Here is a 23,158-nt window from a genome sequence, read left to right on the forward strand (position 1 = left end):
TTATTGGCACCTGAAGACCACGTGGGCCGGGTCCATTCTCCATTATAACTCACTTTGTCTCCATCCTGAGATCAGGTCGCACTGTAATTACCTGGTAAGTACTTATGGTCACTTGACCGTGGAAGAGGCGGGATGATTTTTTGTCCTTACCTCTACTGGCTTTGCCTCTGGTTGCCACTTGACCGCTTCTGCAGCCCAGATTTTCACAGTGTATACGGAAAAAATGCACTGCATCGTATTACGGGTGTGACCTGCTCAACTCAATGGATGCTATTCTGTAGACCTTGCTCAGACGCCTATAGCTATTTTATCTTACAGAGGTGGACGACAAGTAGTAATGAGATGGAATACAACACCACATACTAAATACCTCAGACTTTGCTTTAAAATAGGGAATTTTCGGATCAAATCTCACACATTCAATTAAAGGGTTTAATTTGCACAATTAGCCTTGTCAATCAGGTCATAAGGTTGACGTATCGGGAAAAAAATATTTTTAAGGTCCAATCTCAAAACAATACTCACACTAAAATAAAGCAAGTCATGTGGGGAAATCAAGCTACAAGGTGTTCCCAAATTTCACGCAGGGATAAAGGGCATGTCCACAATAACACAGACAAAGAAGAGGAGTTGGGAAAGGAGAGACTTGTCTACAGTACATAGCCAATGTACTGCCCATAAATTCACATTGTACACGGAAGCACTAGAGGCATCCACTATACACTGGTGAATGCCAGTCGCTGCATTGCTTTACGAAAAGTGCAGCAAGAAGCTCTTAATTGAACTGGATTGGTGATACATCATCACTACTAGCATGGCGCCCCAACAGCAGCACACTCAGCAGGGTGCTCCCTTACCATGGCATGGCGGTTGAGCTTCAGCACCTCATATTTATCTACAGCACACACACCCTGTGACATAGGGTGCATCTTACCCCACAGTTATCAAAAGTAGACACCAAAGCACTCAATCTCCGGTTCCGTCGTCAGCTAGATATTCCATTTCAGGTCCAAGAGAATATGTAAAGATTTAGCCCCTGTTGCTGAAGAGGGGGCAGCGAATGAGAAGGATGGGCTTTCCAAAGAGTCCAAGCATCTCAAGTCCAGAGTGCAGGAGATTGGAGAGGACTGCAGAGACAAACTAGGTCAACCACACTTCCCTGCTGTACTACTAGACTCCGTTCTTGTTTTTACCAACTCCTGAGGACTCCATGGTAACGATAACAAAAGGTGATCTAAATTTTAAGTAACCAATGACTGCTTCCATGGAGACTTCGGATACCCAAAAAGCTGTATTTAAAGGGTGAAGTACTACAAGACTGGAGATATTGGGTGCACTCCCCAAAAGCTAGGAGGAAGCCAAGTTTTTAGTTTAAGAAATCTGCTTGATGGAATAAGAATTAAAGACATAGGAAAAGGTGAGGCCAAGTTATATTGGTTGATGACCTCCTCTTCAAGCGCGACACAGATGACACACAATTCTAAAACCAAGTATTGGAATCCAACACAGTTTCTTCCTTGTTTTAGGATTGGCATTATAAATGGCTGTTGTAGCCAGTCCTGTATGCCAAAGTGGAATGGAGGTTCTTTTGGCAGTGTGGTACAAGAGGTGGAGTTCCTTCATTTGCATAGAGCCATGCCCGCATGCAAACGAAGGAACGCCTTCTTGAGATAGAGCTGGTGCACATGTAGCACCAGTGCTATATGTATTACAGAAGGAGCCGTACAAGCATCTGATGCCCCAGGGGCCCTTTCTGTAATACAGCCCCAGTAGTTGATGAACATCTGATGCCAGAATTGGCAAAAACTGTGACCTCTCAGACACCTCCGTTGGTCTACCTACATTATTTATTTATTTAATTAGTTCGTTTTAGCACTTGTGGGCATTCAGGCAATTTACGTTCAAGCATAAACAAGACATTTGAAATAGAAGCATGAAAAACTTCACTAAAACGAATTTATTACATGAATATATGATGTGAATATGCCGAAGTTGGCCATTATGATTTTAGAAGGAATATAGCCTTGGAACCAATTTGTTGGCTTTATAAAAGCTGAGAGAGTGCTTCGTTAATGGGCTTGAAAGTCACATATGAATAAAAAAAATTGCAAAGTGGTTCTGGAATGTTTGGGAGGGGGGTCTTAATGTTTTAGATGGGGTGAATGTTGTCAGTGGAGAATTTGGATAGTCCCTCACAATTTGCTTAAGAGTCACTGATTGAATTTTGTTGGAGAAGAGGAGTTGGGTTTTATGTGCGAGAAGAGAGAGTGGATTCTCTTCACCGCTGTGTTGATTTGTTCCTGGATATAGCTTGATTTCGCCGACATGACAATCTTTGTATACTCTTCTGAATATTTTTTGCTATACACAGTAATGCTGTGGTCTTAGATTGCTGCTATTTGTTCTTGGTGCATTCAATGAGTTTTCTTTTATGAAAATAATTGGAATACTACATTTTGGTGCAATCGGGGTGGGGTAATAAATTGTGTCGTGCTTCAACATCCTGCGCATGCTACGTAAGATCTTCCGGTGGATCCCCACCGAGACCAGGAAGACGGTCACCTAGGCCCTCGTCACCAGCCGTCTGGACTATGGCAACTCCCTCTACGCCGGAACCACCGCCAAACTCCAGAAGAGACTCCAGCGGATCCAGAACGCCTCAGCACGACTCATCCTGGACATCCCCCGTCGCAGCCACATCTCCGGACACCTGAGACGTGCACTGGCTCCCGGTCAACAAGAGAATCACCTTCCGTCTCCTCACCCACGCACACAAAGCCCTACACAACCAAGGCCCAGGATACCTCAACAGCCGCCTAAACTTCTACGCTCCCAAAGGCCAGCTTCGATCGACCGGCCACGCCCTCGCTGCCGTCCCCCGCATCCGAAGAGCCACCACAGGGGGGCGGTCCTTCTCCTACCTCGCCGCCAAGACATGGAACTCCCTCCCCACCCACCTCCGCCTGACCCAGGACCACCTCGCCTTCAGGAAGCAACTCAAGACCTGGCTGTTCGAGCAGTAGCGGACCCCCCTCCCCCAGCGCCTTGAGACCCTCTGGGTGAATAGTGCGCTATATAAATGCGATGATTGATTGAATGATTGATGATTTAGTTGTGCATCCTGTTGGTTTGTTGATTTCTCTGGAGTGAGCGATATGGTTTAGTTTGCGATTAAGGTGGGATAACATGGATTCTACCGTAAAGATCCTGAATGAACAGGCCCATTGGTATTCAGTGACCCGTTTAGTGGCTGTGATATTTAGATGAAACGATCCGGAATGTAATAAGATAGTGATCCGACCAACCTGTTTTAAAGAGAGGGGAACAAATGATGTCCAGTTAAGGTGCAAAAATTATGTCCAGTAATTTGCCTTTATTATATGATGAATATATGGAGTGTTGATGAATGTTATCAAAAGATGTAATGTTTTCAAGATCACATGAGTATTTGAAGTTACTGCTTTCTGGCTTCAAATCATTGCTACCAGCTTTAAGCATGAATAAAAGGCAATGGTAGAGCCAATAGTCTTAAAAGCGAGAACTGCTGTGTTTTGCCAGTGGTTTTTAGGTGGCGGCACCACACCCCTGTGATTCTGAGAAATTCTCTCCATGCATGAAAAAGAAAAAAAAATGACATTTGACAAAAAAGTCTGTCACAAACAAAGTAATTGTTCCCATGCCTATGTCTTAGTGAAAATAAAATTGGAAGCAGATAACATCTGTTGTCACAATAAAAGCAGATAACATCTGTTGACGCAATAAACATCCATTAGAAGGGAAAAAGAGCTTCTATGAAGTACTTTTGGCATAGTTATACACTGCTACAACTGGCATGAGGTTCAACAAGGACGGTAGGGAAGAAGAAGAAACAATAAAAGTAGTACATTAATCACAGCATGATTAGCAGAAGGACAGCAATCAAGCTGAAGCATTCAGTATTTGGTCCATGCTCCAGCCGAAAGAAGAGGACATGAAGCCAGCAGATGTCGGCCAATTAGAGGGCAGCAAATAAGAGTGACAATGAAGCCAAAAAATGTAGAGCAATGGGCTGGCTGCAAGCCCCTTGTATACAATTTCTCTCGCAAGCAAGTGCACATACAGCAAATGCGCTATTGCAGGCGAGACTTAAAAAGTTTGAAGTGGGTCATTGCTTGGGTGTTAGCAGATACTGTACGCTTTGTAGTCTTCAAGGCAGTTCAACAGAACTTCAGCAGTGGGCTTGTCAGAGTGGTTTTAAATGGAAGATTTGTACGTACTAGCGATCTCTCTGAGACCGGCATCTCAGCCAGGAAACAGCCATGATGTGAAACAAGCATTGGCAAAGGTAACAGGTCTTGCCTAAGTGACCTAATGGCTGTACCACTGTTTTTGAAATGCAGTACAGCATAGCATAAGGTAGATAAACGGATGCTCTGATGTGTCAACTGTGGCGTGTCATTCTGCAGATGCACGTACTATGCATCTCACACCTATAAAATGACAGGTGCTATTTATTCTTTTTGTTGACCAATCTGAGTTGGATCAGTACATTTTCACAAAGTTGGCACAGAATTGTTGCTTTTTGTCCCCCCAAAAGTGGGGATGGCGAGAAGCAACACAAAGGACAGTAGAAGCAACAAGGATGGCATAGGTTGGGATTAAAGAGGGCGGGCCTAAAGCAACATGGAATGCATGGGTTGGGAGGAAGAAACACAAAGGGTAGTGGATGCAACACAGAGGGTGGAGGGGAGAAGTACACAACACAGGTGAGAGATAGCAACATGGAGTAAAGGGGAAGGGAATCATTCAGGTGAATGCAAGGCAGTGCAGAGGGCGATGTAGAGGAGAACCTTACAAGGAGAACCACAACGCAGACAGGGCTGCAGAGAAGCACATGGGCAAGAGAGCATCACAGAGTGTGGCAGAGGGAGAAAAGAACATGCACATGAGAGATAGCTGGAAAACGCATGCACTGTTAGAGTGCTTAACCAAAAAGGAAAAAAGTAGTGCATCAAATGTAAGCAGTGGAAGGACACCAGTAATGAGGCAATGGCCAAGGAGAGGGACAAACACATGAAGAGGAAGAAAAGCGGACACAAGCTAACAAATAAAAGCAAGGGAATGTTAGTGACAATAAAGCCAACCAATGGCAAGCAATGAGTGGGCTCTAAGCCCACTGTGAATTGACAATCCGACCTGGTAAGCGAGAGCTAAAAAGCAATCTTCCTTGGTTTACCATCTTAATGTGGGCACTTACTTTTCCTTCGGGTTGAACACTTCTAACTAGTACAGGATGACGAAACAATCAGAATCTTATGTAATATTAATCCACATTCATAGAGCCTTGAAGGGCTTTAGATTTTACTGAACACTGAAAGTTTGATAAACCACATGGGCACTTGTAAGACCAGGTGAGCGCGTGCTAGAGGAAGGGAGATCGACCCGGAGGCATAGGTGGGTGCAAGAAGGTGAAGAAAAAAAAGGAAGCTAACTGTCACCGCCAAACTGCTCGGAGGATAAGCCTAAGGTGGTCGCTCACTCTCCAAAGCTCTTGGAGTCTATGCATGAGCACAGCCCATCTTGGAGGCATATTTGCAAACGAAGTAAAAGCCCCAGTCTGTTTCAGAAATTCACTTCTGCACAGTCTGTGACCATTTCGGAGGTACTTCCGACGTCCATGAAACCTCAAAAAGTATTTTTTGTATTATATTTGGGGGAGGGGGGGGGCAATCGGCAAAAATTGTTTTTGCAAATTAAATTGTGAGTGGCCAAGAGTGAGGCTGTATTCCATCTGAGATTTGCACCCAATCAGAGAGACGTGAAGGGGTTGAACTTTAAAGCATTCCACAGCATCGGTAGAAGACTGACCAGGGCCGGGCCATGGGAGAATGCCCAGACTCGACAGCACCATTGTTTCAATAGCGCTAATGGTATGGCACAGTATGTTTACAGAAATTCGTATAGTGCTGTATTCCCATTAGACCGGTTGCAACCCTGCCAGGTACATTCTGCCATTGTGTCAAGGATAGAGGCTACTCTGTTTTCTGCTTCAGTAGGATCATCAGTAGTGTTGGAGTGCTTAATATTTCGTGTACACTTTTGGTGGTCAGCGTGCGGTAATAGTGCTGTTTGTGTGAGGCGAGTGACTTTTACCTATATGGTATATATGAGACTGGATGTGGTGGGCTAGATTTGCTCCGAGGCCCTTATTGAACCACCACGAAAGGATAACACAAGCACAGATTGGCCTGGAAACCATTAGGTTTTTGAGTTCTCACCTTGAACAACCTTGCTTCAGGCGCAACGGGGCCTTCCAAGTAACTCCTGCCACCTCCTGCCGGAAGAGACCAAACTGAGAGGACCATCTGGCCCGGATAGCCTGACAACCCGGGCATCTTAGTATCCCTTCCAGCCCTACAGCGTCTCATCTGTGATGCACCACAAAGAGGAGGCCCTGTGCGTGCTGGAACGGAGGAATGGGGTGGGAAAACCAATGTCAAGTCCTGAAGCCACTGAAACATTCCTCTGCTGTGGTTCTTCTTGTGTATTCACAGAGACACGAATTAGAGCTCCAGATGCTCTCCCCACATCATTAAGTGCAATAAAACCAGAGAAGGGGACATTAAGGGACTGAGTGAGGAACGAGCATTGGGGAATTTTTAGGGATGTGAGGATAAAGGACACAGAAGGAAAAGAGGAGCGAGAAGAGAGAGAGAACGGGGTGAAGGAAAGGGTGGCAAAGAGAATGATAAAGGTAAGACACAGGTAGAGAGAAAGTACTAGGGGCAGTTAGAAGGCAAAGGGGGTGGGAAGGAAAAAAACCTTAGAGAGGTGTCTAACAAGCATTTACAATGCAATGGTCTCGGCATCATTAAAGGTAGAGCTATTGGCATTGCTCATGACATTTCTTTTTTTTTCTTTAAATCATAAATAAATGGCATTGTCATTTACATTGCCAATACACAGCACTCTGCACCTGCACTCACAGCTCTGTCTGCACTCAACAGCACACACCACTCTGCACCTGCACTCACAGCTCTGCACTCAACAGCACTCACCGCTCTGCACCTGCACTCACCGCTCTGCACCTGCACTCACCGCTCTGCACCTGCGCTCACAGCTCTGCACTCAACAGCACACACCACTCTGCACCTGCGCTCACAACTCTGCACTCAACAGCACACACCACTCTGCACCTGCGCTCACAACTCTGCACTCAACAGCACACACCACTCTGCACCTGCGCTCACAGCTCTGCACTCAACAGCACACACCACTCTGCACCTGCGCTCACAACTCTGCACTCAACAGCACACACCACTCTGCACCTGCGCTCACAGCTCTGCACTCAACAGCACACACCACTCTGCACGTGCGCTCACAGCTCTGCACTCAACAGCACACACCACTCTGCACCTGCGCTCACAGCTCTGCACTCAACAGCACACACCACTCTGCACCTGCGCTCACAGCTCTGCACTCAACAGCACACACCACGCTGCACACACCACTCTGCACACACTCACAGCTCTGCACTCAACAGCACACACCACTCTGCACCTGCACTCACAGCTCTGCACACACCACTCTGCACCTGCACTCACAGCTCTGCACACACCACTCTGCACACACCACTCTGCACACACCACTCTGCACACACCACTCTGCACACACTCACAGCTCTGCACACACTCACAGCTCTGCACCTGCGCGCACTCACAGCTCTGCACCCTGCACTCACAGCTCTGAATTAACGCCTCGACCGACGAATGGGTTTGCTATAATTTTTAAAATCTTTTCTAAAACTATATTGATTATGCTTATATTTTGTAAACTGTTTTTAAATTTGTGGTCCTCAGTTGAGTACCAAAGCAAATAAAAAAACTTTGACTTTGACTTTGCGCGGAATGGCGCGTAATTACAGGACGTGGCGTAATGGCATCGTTTTGGAAACTCCATGTAACAAGCATACCACGAAATTCCCCAAATGACTGGTATTAGGAGCGCGTAATTTCAATTTAGCACAAGCCTAACATTTCACTTCTGTACTATTTGTTTTCCTCCTGGAAAGTATAGCGGCCAGATAGGTAACCCGCTTTCCCTTCCATGATCCACAGAACACGGGCCTGAGCCTGTTTCTCACGTGTACCAGTTGAGAGTATCCGTGCTTAATTTGTGCCGGCGGTTGCAGGTGGATGCACGGGAACACTTTTTGGGTGTCTCTTATTTTTCCTCATCAGACTGTATGTACCCAGAGCAAGAGAGAGAGAAGCAAAACACGGAGGACGAAGGATAGAAAACAGATAGGAGAACTGAGCCAAAAGAAAAATGCAGGAATGAAAGGGAACTTGCAAACGAGACATAAAGATACAGGAATGGGAAGAAAGAGGGCGTGTTAAAGGGGGATCAACCCTCGGCAGTCTAGACAATCGCCAACTCAGCAAGCATTTTGGCATCACTCAGTGAATATGCGGAAAATGTGCCTCCCTGCGCTTGTGTTATATATCCCAATCCCCTTTTCTATGGGCTCCTTTAATGTTACAGCGAGTAAAACGCACGAGGGCTCTGTCTGGAATGCCATCCCTCGCGCATCAGGACACTGCTTTGGCGCTTGTTACTTCCGCCTGTCTGTCACGAGCTTGTTTAGCTGTATGACACAGGTGCAGGTCCTGCTTTTCCTGTTGGGCTGAAGACCGAGACAATGCAAGTATTCAAAGGCAAGGACTTGAGGAGGAGCTCAGACAATAAATAATAGGGCGAGACTCCGTCTCCCGTGACCTGGGCTGGAAATTAAACAAAAACAATAAAAAGTCAGGATGGGGCGAAGCAATGGTCAAGGTCTGGCTGAAGTGGAAGAGAGGGAAGCACATGGAGGTCTATGAGTGCAGTATAGAAGGGGCAGGAAAAAGCACACGTACATGCTCATGGAGTGCTGAAATAAAAATAAACAAGCATTGGTAAAGCCAATCGGTTTCGCCTATGCGATATGTATTTGACCATTTTTTTTACATGTTGCACAATTGAGCTGCTGTGCAACATGGCATAAACAAAAAAAATAAGCGCTGTGGCGATTTTTTTCTTTTTACTTTGTCATTTTGCAATGCAATCGGTCTCGCGTTTGTGAAACTTAGAGCTACTGACGATGTAAATGACAATTTGTTTTACTTTTGTTTTTCCTTCGTTTGCAGTCGAGTGATCATTTTTGTATAGCGCTATTGCTATTTGTAGCTAACCAAAGCTCCACGACTGGGTTCATTTTTGTTATCAACCGGCTCCTAATACTTACGTGTTGAGAGGGAATGGTTTTTTGAGAGCTTGGCAGGTGGAGAAGATAATCTGTGCAGTTGCAGCACCGTCTTTGTTGTGAAGTAGCACAACAGAGTTTAGATGGAACAACATGGCAACAGGAAAGTAACACGATTGGCGCGGGGAGGGAGGGCGGTCCCGAGACCGAGTATCTGCCCTTAATTGGCTTTTTGGCAGACAGTCATGTTAACAGTACATTCGAAATACTAAAATGTAAACTATTGATGACTTACACAGTAAACCCTGAAGAATGTGAGCGACTAAGTGCGGGACAGAGGAGCAAAGAGCTGCAACAACACTACAGCTTCTGAAGTGGGAGGAGGGTTGCCCCCGGGCTGTTTACTCAGCAGCGGTTCTGCAAACATTGCCCGCTTGCCGGTTGCTCTGAGCGCCCCTGGCTGAGCTCTTAGGAGTTCCCGCCCAGCGAGCGGAACAAATTAAATTGAATGTGAGCAACTTGGTGTGGCGGAGGGAAGAAAAGATAGCTGCCATGAAACAGACAACAGCTTCTGAAATAGGTAGAGGGTTGGCTGCCGGGCTGTCTGCTTGGAAGCAGTGGTTTGCACAGTGCCCCCTCGCCTCACATGCCGCCTGCTCTGAGTGCCACCAGGCTCCCGTCAAGGGTTGCGGGACAAAACAATTTGAACATGTCTGCAGGTAATTAAAAAAAGTGTTTGGCTGTCTAGTGCAGAAAAAAAGAAATGCGAAAGCCGACATGTTAAAGATGAAGGGCATTGTGGCGCGTTCTAAAAAAAATATATATAAAAATGTTTTAATACAGACACTCTCACGGAGCAGGTCACGCTAAGCAACAAAAATATCATGTTCAAAAGCAACTCATATTACAGACGAAGGGGGGCGGGCGGGGTGCGACGAGAGACGAAGGAGAGCTGCGGGCAGAGGGAAGGTGGGGGGGGGAAGACGGCACTCACCGGCTGTTCAGAGAGGCGGCGGTTCCTCCCTGCCACGGGCAGGGCTGCTGGGCTTCGGCTGGGGACGTGCTTCTTCTCCAAGATAAGAGCGGCAGGGCGGCTTTGCAGAGTGCGCTCCGCGGCTCCCTGTGGTGCCCCCAATGCCTGTCTGCCCACAAAAAACGAGACGGGCCGATGTGTACACACAGAGACTGCCAGGTGGAGGAGGCTGCGACTTCTTGGGGCGGCTGTTGTCGAGAAATGGCCTAAAGAAAAGCGCCGCCATTTTCCGATTCGGGGGCGTGTTTTTTGCGCCCTGAGTGACAGACGACGTCACAGGGCTAAAGAATGCAAAAAATCACGCCCCCGAATCCGAAAAAGACGGAGCTTATTTGGAGGGACAGCTCTCTCCTCCAATGGCTGGCCTCCTTTTAGGAAGCCAGCCAATTGAGGTGAGACGGCCGAGGGAGGCGTGTTCCAGATCCCTACTAAGTATCATACGGATCTCCTACCGGAAATGCTGGCAAGCCAGCATTTCCGGTCCTCGACCGAAAAAGGGGAGGTGGAAGAATATATAAGGGGGCAGATAGGAGGAAAAACGGATCAGATAAGACAAAAGGAAGTAGAGGCAAAAGGAAGTAGAGGCAAAAGGAAGAAGAGCAAAAGAAGGCAGGGGGTAAAAGAAGCTTAAGGGATTGGACAGATGTGGAGAAGGGGAAATAGAGAATGGTCATAAGAGGCTGATAAGGGGCATAGAAAGGCAAAGACGGGCCAAATGGGCACAGCTATGGCAAACGGTGGCTGGGTGACCAGCAGGGCATAGGGGAGGACAACTGGGTGGATAAGAAGGAGAAAAGGCAAGAGAAGAGGCAACATAAGAAGAAAGATTGCGAGGAAAAGAGGAGGACGCGGAGATCGGAAGAACGTGAGACGCCAAGAAATGGTTTACAGCAAATGTTACATAAGAAGAGAAGGGAAACCACGGGCAGAAAAAGCAAACAAGAGCCCCTGCCCAATCCCCCGAGATCTGAGAGTGATTATTCCATGACATTTTGTGGATAAACCAGAGATCACAGATGCAAAGCAACTACCGCCAGCGTATGACCAACCGCGAGAGCAAAGGCCAAGAGCGCGCGCGAGGAGCGCAGCTGTCACTCACTCGCTTTCACTCTCATAGGCACACGGATCTCACTCACACACTTTTCAGTCATATACCGGCTTCACTTACAAGGAGGCACACCACACGGATCACTCACACAGGTGCATGGGTATTACCAGGGCTCGAGTCGGGGTACCACGCGGGTGGACGGCGTCCCCCCACTTCTTTTACAGGGAGCTGGATAACTATAAACTGCAACTGAGTGCAAGCCACCTTTCGTGACGTCACTTTGTCGTGACGTCAGCCTCCCCCACTTCTTTTTCAGGACTTGTGCCCTGGTTATTGCACACAGGCGTGCCGTTTACTTTGCACGCAGTCGACTCGTGAACATAAGCACTGCTCACTCGCATTCAGGCCTGACAAACGGTACCAGCACTGGCACACGAGCCACTCACAGTGCCGCACGCTGAGGCGCACAGATAGACGCGTGGGTGTACAAACGGGCACCGCACGCCGTTTACTCACACCACGGCACCCAGTTCTCACACGCACACGCGGAGTTCATCCCGCTCTCTGTTGATCTTGCATGGTAGATCACAATCGTGCAGTTGCCAAACACAGCTGTTTACTAGCCCAGTTTACAAACACACACATTCTTTAGTTAGTTTACCAAACTTCGTTTGTGAGAGAATCTTGCATTTTTTGCACACAACAGAAACCCTAAACACTGAGGGTGCTGTTCACTCAGACAGTTCATATCTGCTCCCCTCCCCCACCTCCATGCCAAAGAGCCGCAGGAGGAACAACTGCCCGGGGCAGGAAGTGACAGCCGTTGCTGCACTCGGAGCCCTCTGCAGCAGTCGGATCTCTTCATCTGCACCGCCAGATCAGATTCCAGGATCTCTGACCCAACCAAGGCGTGCGCGCGCCTTCTGCAGAGCGCGCGGCGTCGGGGCACGTGCGGAGCAAGAAGTAAAGGCCCACTGCCGGAGTAAGACGTTCTGACCCGCAACACGTGTGCTTGTCAACACGAACGTAGCCCCCTAGCTCAGGATAATACACCATCATTCATTCAATGCAGTCATTCATTGTGGTTAAAGGAGCAGGCCCATCATTAGGGCTTGGGCCTAGAAACAGCCCAGGGGAGAGGTCTGTGAGCAGAACTACCTCTCGGGTTACAGAGACTTTTCAGGCTTCAAACAAGAAAAGCACAGAGCAGTTCGCTGCGACTTAACATGCTCTTGTCTCAGATGCATTCATAGTATAGTTCACATAGCATCAGTCCATTCGACAACCGGGCCAGCCTGAAGCCTGAAGCCTGAAGCTTCAAACCCCCTTCACGCTGCACAGCTCATGCAAGTTCAGGCCTCAAACAACATCTCTCTTGTTGCCCTCGGAAAACCGGCATCAAGAAAAGGATTCTATAGCAGGATTTGAACTCAGGATACATAGGAGGCCTCCGATTGCAGCCCTGTGGTCTTGGAATACAAATTCGTTGGCCTACACAGACAGCCACTGGGGGGCATGTCCATCTCTACATGCAGGTTTCCTCCGTTTACCAGGTGCAGGCCTCAGGCAGCAGGCCTGCTTTCGGGGAATAACCATCCATGTGCTCCTCTGAGAGCGATGGAGGGGTGTGAAAACCAGGGCCTTTCGTGATTCTGTTTCTCAACAAATTTCGCTTATTGGAAAACAGCCTCGTTCATCTCAGGCCCAAATACATATCAACCTTTAGAGAGAATCGTACAACATACGAGAATCCATGTCCCTTCACGTGTTTCCCTTTGACCTAGAACCGCCAATACCCTCATGTGGTCTCTCCCAGCAGCGCACTTGAATTGGCACAGAACCCCCAAGTTTCCAAATTCCCTGTCCCAGGAACACACCGAGACGATTTCTTTGTATACTGAATTGATCTTGGCATAAACAAACAGGACTCCAAGTACCAAGATGCAAAGCAAAACAAATCTGGCCGGGACAGGAGATTCAGACTGCCACCAGGAACGTTTAGCGCTCTGATGCTGTCTGCGCTGAAGTCACATCCCTGACAGCAGTGAGGTCTTGCTCACCGAGGAGGTCCCCCCTCCCCTCCACCCCCAGCCGCTTCAAGGAGACCGCCCAGCCCGAGGCCCGGGTCAATAAAAAGACAAGTGACTAGCAAGGAGCGCACGTGAGCCGCCCGCAGACAATGCCGCCTTTGTCGCTGGGAGGAACTGAGATCAGTGTCTGAAAGGGGCCCTGCGCTTCCACCGAAAAATAACATCCTCGGGCTCAATAGGGGCTTAGCCGCAGGGGGGGCAAGGGGGCTTCGCAGTCAGATGCGAGCTGACAGTTCTCCCCCCTTAAGTGTGCTCCATCTTAAGTCTCTCCCACCCCTTTGTGTTTTAGACCCGGGAGACTGAGGTCATTGCTAAATTCTTATATTTCCCCTGCAGCTTGATGTAATGATGGATACATTGATGGGAACTCTCAAAGTTGACGCTCCGTCCCCTGGAGTTACACGTCCAAACATGGGCTCAGGTTCCCCCGCAGAGGTGCACACATTTCTTCTCTACCACTTCAGCTTTATTGCATTTTTTTGCCTCAGAACTTTCTTTGCTGCTTTGCAAATCAGTACGCCTAAGAGAAATTCAGGGTGCCCAGTTTACAAGTGGTTGCTACTGGCCTGCACATGTACTGGGTTCAGGACATCGAACTTCCATCTTAGAACAGTTTATTAGTAGTGTCAGGTTTTTTTGTTTTAATTTAGTAGAAGAGCCTTGTTTTTTCTACTGTTACTTATATATGGAGGATACGCAACAGGTAACCGTGTAATATCGTGGTTATTTGGTAAAGCTGGTGACCAAGGCTCTGCGCCGGCAGGGTTATGCAAAATCAACGCTCATAATACCACGACAGCATAGTTTTCAATTTCTCTCAGGCTTCTTCAGTCCACCATCAGTCCCTGCCCCCCTTAATTTCACTAGTTCTGGGCCATACTTTCTCCCTTTGTGCCTGTTTTTGTCTCTCTTTTTCATTTGTGTGTTTTATCTCATGTGCTTGTGGTCAATAGTCAATGAGGAAAAAATAAGTGCAGGTTTCCAAAAAAGAGTGCTGGTGGGCTCAATCGGCAAAGACTGGCTCAAATTAAGCACTGGTGTAATATGGTCCAGTATGGTCATTGCAGGGTTTTACTGTCATCACAACCCACGAGGCTCATGGCAGAGATGTTCAGAAATGTGACCAGATCTTTGGGGGGGGGGGGGGGGGGGGGGGGGGCAATACAGCACCATATTACATGGCAATTAAGTGTTTTTTTTTATTTTTGGGTTAGTTGGCTTTAAGAAGGTTTTTTTTTTTTAAATAGGAAAATGTTTAAAGAAAATATGTGAAATAAGGGACTATACTATCTGTCAGCAATAAAAATTTAAAATAAAATTAAATTTTGTAGTTAACAGAATTTTAGAGAAACACAGACACACACACACACACGCTTTGCATGGTTGAAACACACGCTGTCCACTATTCCAATTTATCAGCCTTCCTAAACCTGCTAGGGTACCAGACTTCATACGCCTTCTTTTGTTTACGTGTCTTCTAAGACATTACGTGGGATAAATGTGTTCCTATACCTGGGCCGTTGACCAGCATTCCTACACACAAATTACTAAATTTCCTATACCTTATCTAGAGCCAAGTTCATATTCCTATCATGGGTCACGCACCTTCCTCTATATGCTCTATATTACCGGTCTGCCTATGTCTGCACTGGGCTACTATTCAACTACACCTGCTGTGGATTACCGGTCTGCCTACACCTGTTCCATATACACATTCCCCAATGCCTGCTCTGAATACCTCTCTTCCTATGCCCACCTTTCTATGCCTGTTCTAGTTTACCCAGTAACTCTACAGGTGCCCAAAGGGCTAAAAGGGCATCAGCCCCCCCCCCCCCCCCAGGCTGGGCAGTGTCTGGAGTCTCATCTCCGGAATGCCCAAGTTTTTCACAGGTCTTTAAAGACCATTTGCATATTTACATACCTTTGTTAACTGGTTACCGAGGCTTAGTTTTTTTTCTGGTTCCAGTACCCCCTGGCCCCCACTCTGCCTATTCCTTACATTTGCATTTTACTTTTACTGCCGTAGTGTGAGAATGCATTTCATGAAAAGAAATATAAAGTAGGGTTGTCAAAAGAAAAAAATCCAGCCATGTGTTGTTTAAAGAGCTCGCAAAGACCTCGTCTTGACATTAAATAGGGTTAGAAATAAAAATGTATGTATTCATTTGCAATGTGACTTTTCTCTCTTTGTTGCCTTTAATTATTATTCATGGATCATTCAGGCAGTCCTAGAACACAATTAAAAGTGCTTTCTAGTTATCTTTGCTGTTCGAAGTATACACATATAAGTGCTGAAAATAGGGCTTTAGGTCACTGCTTATTTTTGTACCGTCTGGCACATCAAAATAAAGAGGTGGCATCCCTAATCTTAAGACTGGAAATTTGTTGCAGGATCAACACATTATTTATTTCCTTTGATCCCTGAATAGTGCCATAATAGGAATAGTTTAGCTTATATCTGAAACCCTACGCCGCCATAAACATGCTGAGTTACTTCAAGTGTCTGTGAATGCACCCTGCATGCAGACAACTCACTCCTCATTCTTGCCCTTCACGTTCATGCTCACCATGCACTTACACTGATCACCATGCACTCACAACATTCACCTGCTCACCCTGCACTCACAGTGATCACTCTGCACTCACAAGGCACTTGCGCTGTTCACCCGGTACCGCTCATCCTGCAGTCACGCAAGCACACTTCTCATTCTGCACTCATGTGACACTTCACTCACCTGTCCCCCTCACTGCTCAATCTGCAATCTTACTCAAACGAGCCAATCACTAGCCATGCATTAATTTGTGCCACTCTGCACTTACATCCGCACCCAAATTCATATGGTCACCGCACTCACCCTGCAGTCACTTCTCTTACCCTACTCTCACACTGTTGCATCGCTCACCGTGCACTCACATGGGCACTGCTGCCTCCCACACAGCGCAGAGGATTAATGTGCCTCCAACAAAGAACGTGTACCATGCAGATCACAGAACTGATTGCGAGTAAACTATGAGTAGTGCTATAAAAACAAGAAATGTTTGTCTGAAATGTGCCAAAGAGCGATGAGGGGCATTGTTGGTGAGTGGTAGTGAGGGAATTCATGGAGGAGGAAATGAGGCACCAAAAAGACAGTTGCACCGTGCGCGACCAGTGTTAAGCCAGCCCTGGCAGTGAGTGTTAGCCCCCGACCCCCCGAAGTTCGGATCTAGTTGCGTCCCTGTCACTATATATACTTTATGATGGCTGTCTTTCTATACCCGTCCCTTGTTACCCGTCTTCCTATATCTGCTCTTTGTTACCTAACCTTATACCTGCCTACACATACCTGGACCAAGTTACCTATCTTCCTACACTTTTCCTGGTTACTTATCTTCCTATATCTGCCCTGGTTCCCTATCTTCATATATACCTGCCCTTATTACCAGTCTTCGTATTCCTGCCTCTTTTGTTACCGGTTTTCCTTTACCTGCCCAGGTTACCTCTTCCCAAACCTGCCCTGGTTATCTCTCCCTAAACCTGCCCTGGTTATCTCTCCTTAACCCTACCCTGGTTACCAGACTTTCGAAACCAGCCCTGGTTACCAGACTTCCGAAACCAGCCCTGGTTACCAGACTTCCGAAACCAGCCCTGGTTACCAGACTTCCGAAACCAGCCCTGGTTACCAGACTTCCGAAACCAGCCCTGGTTACGTGTCTTCCTATAACTGCACTGGTTACCTCTTCCCAAGAGATTTACAGCACTAACCTGTATCATCTTTGTTGAACCACTACAGCTAAAGTTCAAGTAAGAAATCACTGTGAACTGCATTTACCACAATGCTAAGGGGCAAACTGTGCTAGGAGGTGAGGCACTGTGCTCAGATCCCCCTTCCTTCCCAAACCTGCCCTGGTTACCTGTCTTCTTATACCTGCACCCATTAACCGTGTGCGTCTACCTGTCCCAGTGCTGTCCAGGCAGTAATTCACACGAAGCCCCCCTAAGCCCATCCTACGATTCCCCGACATCTAAAATAACACAAACTCCCTCATTCAATAAAAATGTATAATCGGTGACAAAAAACACATTCTTCCTCAGACTGTTAGCGCGACTAAGCATCTTTTTAAGCAATTTAAATACAAGAAAACGATCCGGGGAATTTTGGTAGGATAATGCATTTTGCAATGATTTATGGTTAAAGAAAACGCGAGCCAGCAGATGTTCAAAGCGGCCAGGAATCCGTGCGGAGAGCAGAACAAAGCGAGGCATGTACCCGGACAACCCCGCGATGATGACTGCAGCATACAGCCCAAAATCCAATACATGCAGAGAGCAGTTCATGCAAACAGAGGCACGCGCGAGGAGGCGCGAGACATGGGAGGGGGGGGGGGGGGGGGGGGGGGACGGTCTCCCTCCCAGTCTCCAACACACTGCTGTGCCGTTCGTCGTTACAGATGCGTTTATTGAGAGGAGATGTGGGCTGCTGTTCTCCATTGGTGGTTGTGTCACACTGTGAGCGATGTGCACAGGCATGAAATGAGCGGACCTATTAAAGGGATGCTCGACCCCAGAATTGTCAGGGGTCTCCCCGACACTGATCGCACTACGACCACCTATTCCAGAGAAACAAATCAAGCTGAAATCCTACTCAGATGTATACAAATGACACCAAACACACCGGGTATTGACAGTGTCCCCGCGAGTGCCCATAGTACCCCAAGCGTCACAGATAACCCCGCTGTGACCCTGCTCGAGGTGCATGCTGGAAACCTAGCCTGCAAGCGAGTGAGTTCCGAAGGCAGAGCCTGCGAGTCCAGGGGATGCAGCTCCCGCCAGAGCCATGCACCGCACAGGGCCCGAGACAGCAGGACAGCACGCTCCCAGGGCCGCAGGAGGTGGGCGTGGTGCCCAGGCATGGGCTGCTGGGCACAGCAGGCAGGAGATGGGCAGAGCGGAGGGTGAGCTGGCGCTCCTGCAGCCTTGGCTCTTGCGGGCAGACCTGGTCCCTGGCAGCCTGCATCTCAGCAGAGGGCCGGGGGTGTGGCACTGGTGGGGTGGTACGAGAGCTGCCAGGGCTCGGGCTGCACAGCCCCTTCCAATTAACAGGGTCTGTCATCCTACCCGCGCCCACCCTCGTCCCCTCCTTTACGTCCTGGGAAGGTTCCCTGGAACAAGCTCTACGCACACATCTAGCTTCGAAGCGCTCTAGGTCAATGAGGAGGGAGAGCGTGTAAAATAACGCAGGAAGGGCACGTTAATTGCTCCAGACCCATTCCTCAGTCAATAATTAGCAACATATCAGTACTGAAAATTTGGATCAGAAGCCCCGCCTACCCGAGGTCAAACCTTTCACCAGCTCACTCACACATTATACCCGAAAAGGAGCACTGTGGAAAATAGGGGTCACAACGAGCAGTTTTATGTCACCATTGCCACGCGCATAACAGATTGGCAAGAGACACATTAAAAAGCAGAATTACGTCACGTGGGTGCATTTCCTCCTGAACCGTAACACCTGGGGAGGGTGTCCACTAGAAATGCGTCCGGCTCTCCTTACCTGCTGCTGAAGTTCACGATGCGCTCGCCCCTGGCTCTGGGCAGCTGCAGCATCCTCACGGGCAGGATGCTCATGGCCCCCGAGGCCGAGCCCCCGCCTCGTCTCCCGGTCCTCACGGTGCAGACACTTCCATGCGCGGCAGTCCCCGCAGCCCCGCGCCGGCACACACCCCTCGTTCTCAGTAGAGATCCGTTTGAGAGGAAGAAAGCCTGGAGCTTGCATAGGGATGGGCGGGGAGAGTATGCCTGGCAGGCCCGCCCCCTTCTGTGCACACACCGCTGCCTGGCTCCAGCTGTGCTTAAAGGCATAGCCCCATCTCTGCAGCAGCAGGCGGCAGACCGGCGAGGCCTGTACCTTTAACCACAGCTGGGAGAGATGGACCTGGGGCCAGGCTCTTTCTACTTATTATTATTCAAAAAGCCCCTCCTGGGAGAGCCAGGCAGGTACCGGTTTCAGTAAGGGAAATCATTCAAGCTCTACAATGCTAGGAGGGAGGGGTTTCATCCAGTCCCGGTGATCCATGCGAATTCTTCTAGTTTTCGGGTTCCAATTTAAATGTAGCGCTTACAAACTGTTGTGAGCTATTTGGCAGGACTTACTTTCCAGGCAAAAGGGATGTAATACTCCAGATAGTTAGTCATGAAAATCACAGCCTTTCCACATCTGAGTGATAAAGAAATTTAGGGACATGCAAAATTGGTGTACTTTGCTCTCACAGAAATGTATGAAAATTAAGCGTATTTATGCAAAATACAAATCTGCCACTTCAGTGGTCCACCTGCATGGCAGACTGCTTTACCATGGTCATGGAGGAGCAAGACAGATTGTGTGGCATGAAAGGACCTGGGGCCCAGAGTCAGCACCAGGGGTGACCGTGGTACCCAATCGGGAGGAACCCCTGGTCTAAGGTGCATAACGCAGGGAGAGCTGTACCTGGAATATGGACCGCAAGAAGGCAGCAACATAGGAGAACTAGCAGGAGCCCGAATGGGGGATGTTTGGAAGGAGGTGAAGATGGTCTCCTTTCTGGAGTTTCAGTCTGAATAGGAGATGTCAGCTAGTTAATGCCTCAGATACCTGTAGATGCAGCATATTTCTAGGACTTATGCTGAAATATCTGCAGCAGGAATCACCCCTGGAACACAGAACGCTTCACTCCCCCTTACATATACATGCCATAGCATTTGTGTATACCATGCTCCTAGCCCATAGTTTTCCCGTCCTGGCCTCCCTTAGGGATAGATGGAAGGGGGACTGGGGAGACTGGAGGATGAGCCATGAGATGAGGCCTGCTGTTACCGATGGGAGGTGCTGATTCAGGGTGTTTTCATTTGGTGCAGTTAAAACAACCAAACAGGGGATACTTCACGAGGGACAGATTACATAAAATGGGGTGAAGTGACTCTGACCTCTGTTTAAGGGAGTGTGGTTACAGGGGCACCCTGATCCACACACAATAAGGGGGTGCCCACTGGTGAGGAGTTATTGGGGGAAGAGTTGGGACATACTTGTCTGATGAAGTGGAGGTCCGGATACAGCTCAAGCTCACTGGTTGCACTGTGCACTGTCGCACCCTTGCAGCTAAAAAAAGCCACCGCAAAAATCTCCAACCCCTGGTACGACGGGAGTCTCAATGACGATAGATGCGCCATGCGAATGGCAGAGCGCACTTGGAGATCAGCTCCCTCTGCACTGAACCTAAAAAACCTGAAGAAAAAGAGAAATGCCTACTTCAGGAAAATAAAACGATCAAAATCAGACTTCTTCAGCCGTCAGCTCGACCAAGCCAAAAATCGTCCGAGAAAGCTGTTTGAGCTTATCCGAACACAATCCAAAGAACAACCCCAACCTCTCAACACTATGTGCGAAGCTCCCTCCTGCGAAGACTTCGCCTCTTTCTTTAACCAAAAAACTGACAACATAAAGAATGATCTCCTCATGGACGCAAGCCTCTACCCCAAACCCCACCACATAGCACCCACTAAACCAAAAAACAATGCCTCCTGGTCAACCTGTGTCACCTACATGGAAGAAGAAATTGCCAAACTGCTCAGCACTCTGAAACCATCCAATCACCTCACGGACCCCCTTCCTGCTAACGCTGTCAAAGTCCTTACCCCGTCGCTCCTTCCACTCTGGACCAAAATCATTAACAGCTCACTTCAACAAGGGATCATTCCCGACTCCCTCAAAGTCGGACAAGTCACACCTTTGCTTAAGAAACCTACAGCCGACCCCTCTGACCTAAACAACTAACGTCCCATTACCAACATTCCGACTCTTGCCAAACTGCTGGAAAAATGCGCACAAATACAATTGACTAAACACATTACTCAGTTTGATCTCCTCAACTCTCATCAATCAGGCTTCCGAGCAAATCACAGTACTGAAACTGCTATGACTCACATAATCGACGACGCCCTCCAAATCCTAGATCATAACGACACCTGCCTCCTCATCCTCCTTGATCTCGCCTCCGCATTTGACACCGTCAAACATGAGAACTTACTTGAACTATTAAACACAAGAATGGGCCTATCTGGAACTGTGCTCAAATGGTTTACGTCCTTTCTGCATAACAGGTCGCAGAAATTCAAGAGCAACAACTTGATGTCCGCGCCAAGACCTGTATCGCTAGGCGTACCACAAGGATCCTCCCTATCCCCAACTTTGTTCAACTTAGTTATGGAACCTCTCACCACCTTGCTGCAAGAATCCAATGTACACTTCCACATGTATGCTGATGACACCCAACTTTATCTCAAACTACAATCACCCAAAGACATCACGCTCTTGAACTCAACAATCAGAAGCACCCAATCTTGGTTGGCCGCTAATCATCTCAAACTCAATGCCCTTAAAACAGAGTTCCTTCTGATCTCACCACCCGCGAAGATCACTACCGCACAAATGTGGCTGAAAGACCTAACGGCACTTAATGTTCAACCCACCATTGTAGACTCAGCAAAATCTTTGGGCATAACACTTGACACCAATCTCAGCATGGAGGAACACCACATCAACATAGCAACTAAGGGAGCGAACTACCAAATCAACACCCTTAGGAAACTTAAACCTTTCCTTCCAGCCAAAGACTTCCAAACTGCGGTACAATCACTAGTCATACCTCGAATAGAATACGGCAGCACCGCCCTCTGCGGTCTCCCCCTAGCTACTACGGCACCCATAAGAGCCTCTTTAAACGCCGCAGCGAGACTTATCACTGGATAAAAAAACACTCACACATTTCCCCTGACTTCAAATCCCTGAACTGGCTGCCGTTTGAAGCCAGAATACACCTGAAAATCGCTTGTTTGACGCACAAGGCTGTCCACCTGAGCTCACCTAGATACCTCGCTCAGAAGCTGACGTTTTCTGGAGGCTCCAGAAACACTAGAGGCACAAACAATCTTTTGCTAAAGCCTAAAAGATTCCGCAAGGAAAAAACCTATAAACGTTCCTTCTCGGGAATGGCTCCCAGGATTTGGAATTCGCTTCCACCTGAAACCAGGCTCATCACCTCCTCCATACTTTTCAAGAAAGAAGTAAAAGCGATCCTCATGGCTAAATACACTTGAACCACTACTAGGGATAAACTACAAAGACTCGTTACTCATCTGTACTAATTGTTCGAACCCTTTGTATTTTTATTTTGACTCTGAAATTGATTTACTTGATTGTTTTATGATATCACTTCAATGTACTTCTAACATGATTGATGTATCTGCGTATACATGCTCCCCTCCTCTGTAAAGTGCTCTGATATCTGCAAAGATCTTGTTCGCGCTATATAAAACTTTCAAAATAAATAAATAAAATAAATATATCAGACTCTGGAGAAATTTGCACGTGGCCTTGGCAGATGCATGGCAGGATATAGTCAAGCGGTGTGGGAGCCCCGTACTGTCCATGATGCAGGAGTGGGAATTTAATCGATGCTAGTGCATGAGGGTGGAGGAGCAGGTGTATAAAGCCTGGGGCTGTCCCTGTAAGTTTCAGAGTCTGGCACTCCTGGAGGGTTGAGGAGGCCTCTGCTTAAGGGCTGCCACCCATCAGTGGGGGGTCCCAGGGGGAATGCGCGTATCTAGGCAAACATGGGAGAAAACTTCAGATTTTAGTCGCTGTGGATGTTTGTCTGTCTGTGGACACCTACTGTTACTGGTCTTTTGATCATCTGAGGACATAAAGGGTTGTGTGGAGAGCTACCGAAGCCTCTTATATCTTTGCACT

At 47.9% G+C, this 23,158-nt stretch overlaps 1 protein-coding gene across 11 annotated transcripts in view; it reads right to left on the reverse strand.

Moving 5' to 3' along the window:
* The window catches only part of NAV1 (neuron navigator 1), a 1,017,084-nt gene that overhangs the window by 202,022 nt on the left and 791,904 nt on the right, over positions 1 to 23,158 (reverse strand). For 2 of the 11 annotated variants that reach the window (XM_086923149.1, XM_086923148.1), the window contains exon 1: positions 18,929 to 19,117. The exons of 7 other annotated variants lie outside the window; for them this stretch is intronic. In XM_086923149.1, the coding sequence (XP_086779275.1) occupies positions 18,929 to 19,002 (74 nt within the window). In that variant the 5' untranslated portion in view covers positions 19,003 to 19,117. Of the gene's footprint in view, positions 1 to 18,928; positions 19,123 to 23,158 lie in introns of those variants that run through there. 2 more of the 11 variants (XM_086923151.1, XM_086923150.1) reach the window with 2 other exon arrangements.

Source organism: Lissotriton vulgaris, chromosome 5 (genome assembly GCF_964263255.1).
Source record: "Lissotriton vulgaris chromosome 5, aLisVul1.2, whole genome shotgun sequence".
Taxonomy (NCBI): Eukaryota; Metazoa; Chordata; class Amphibia; order Caudata; family Salamandridae; genus Lissotriton; species Lissotriton vulgaris.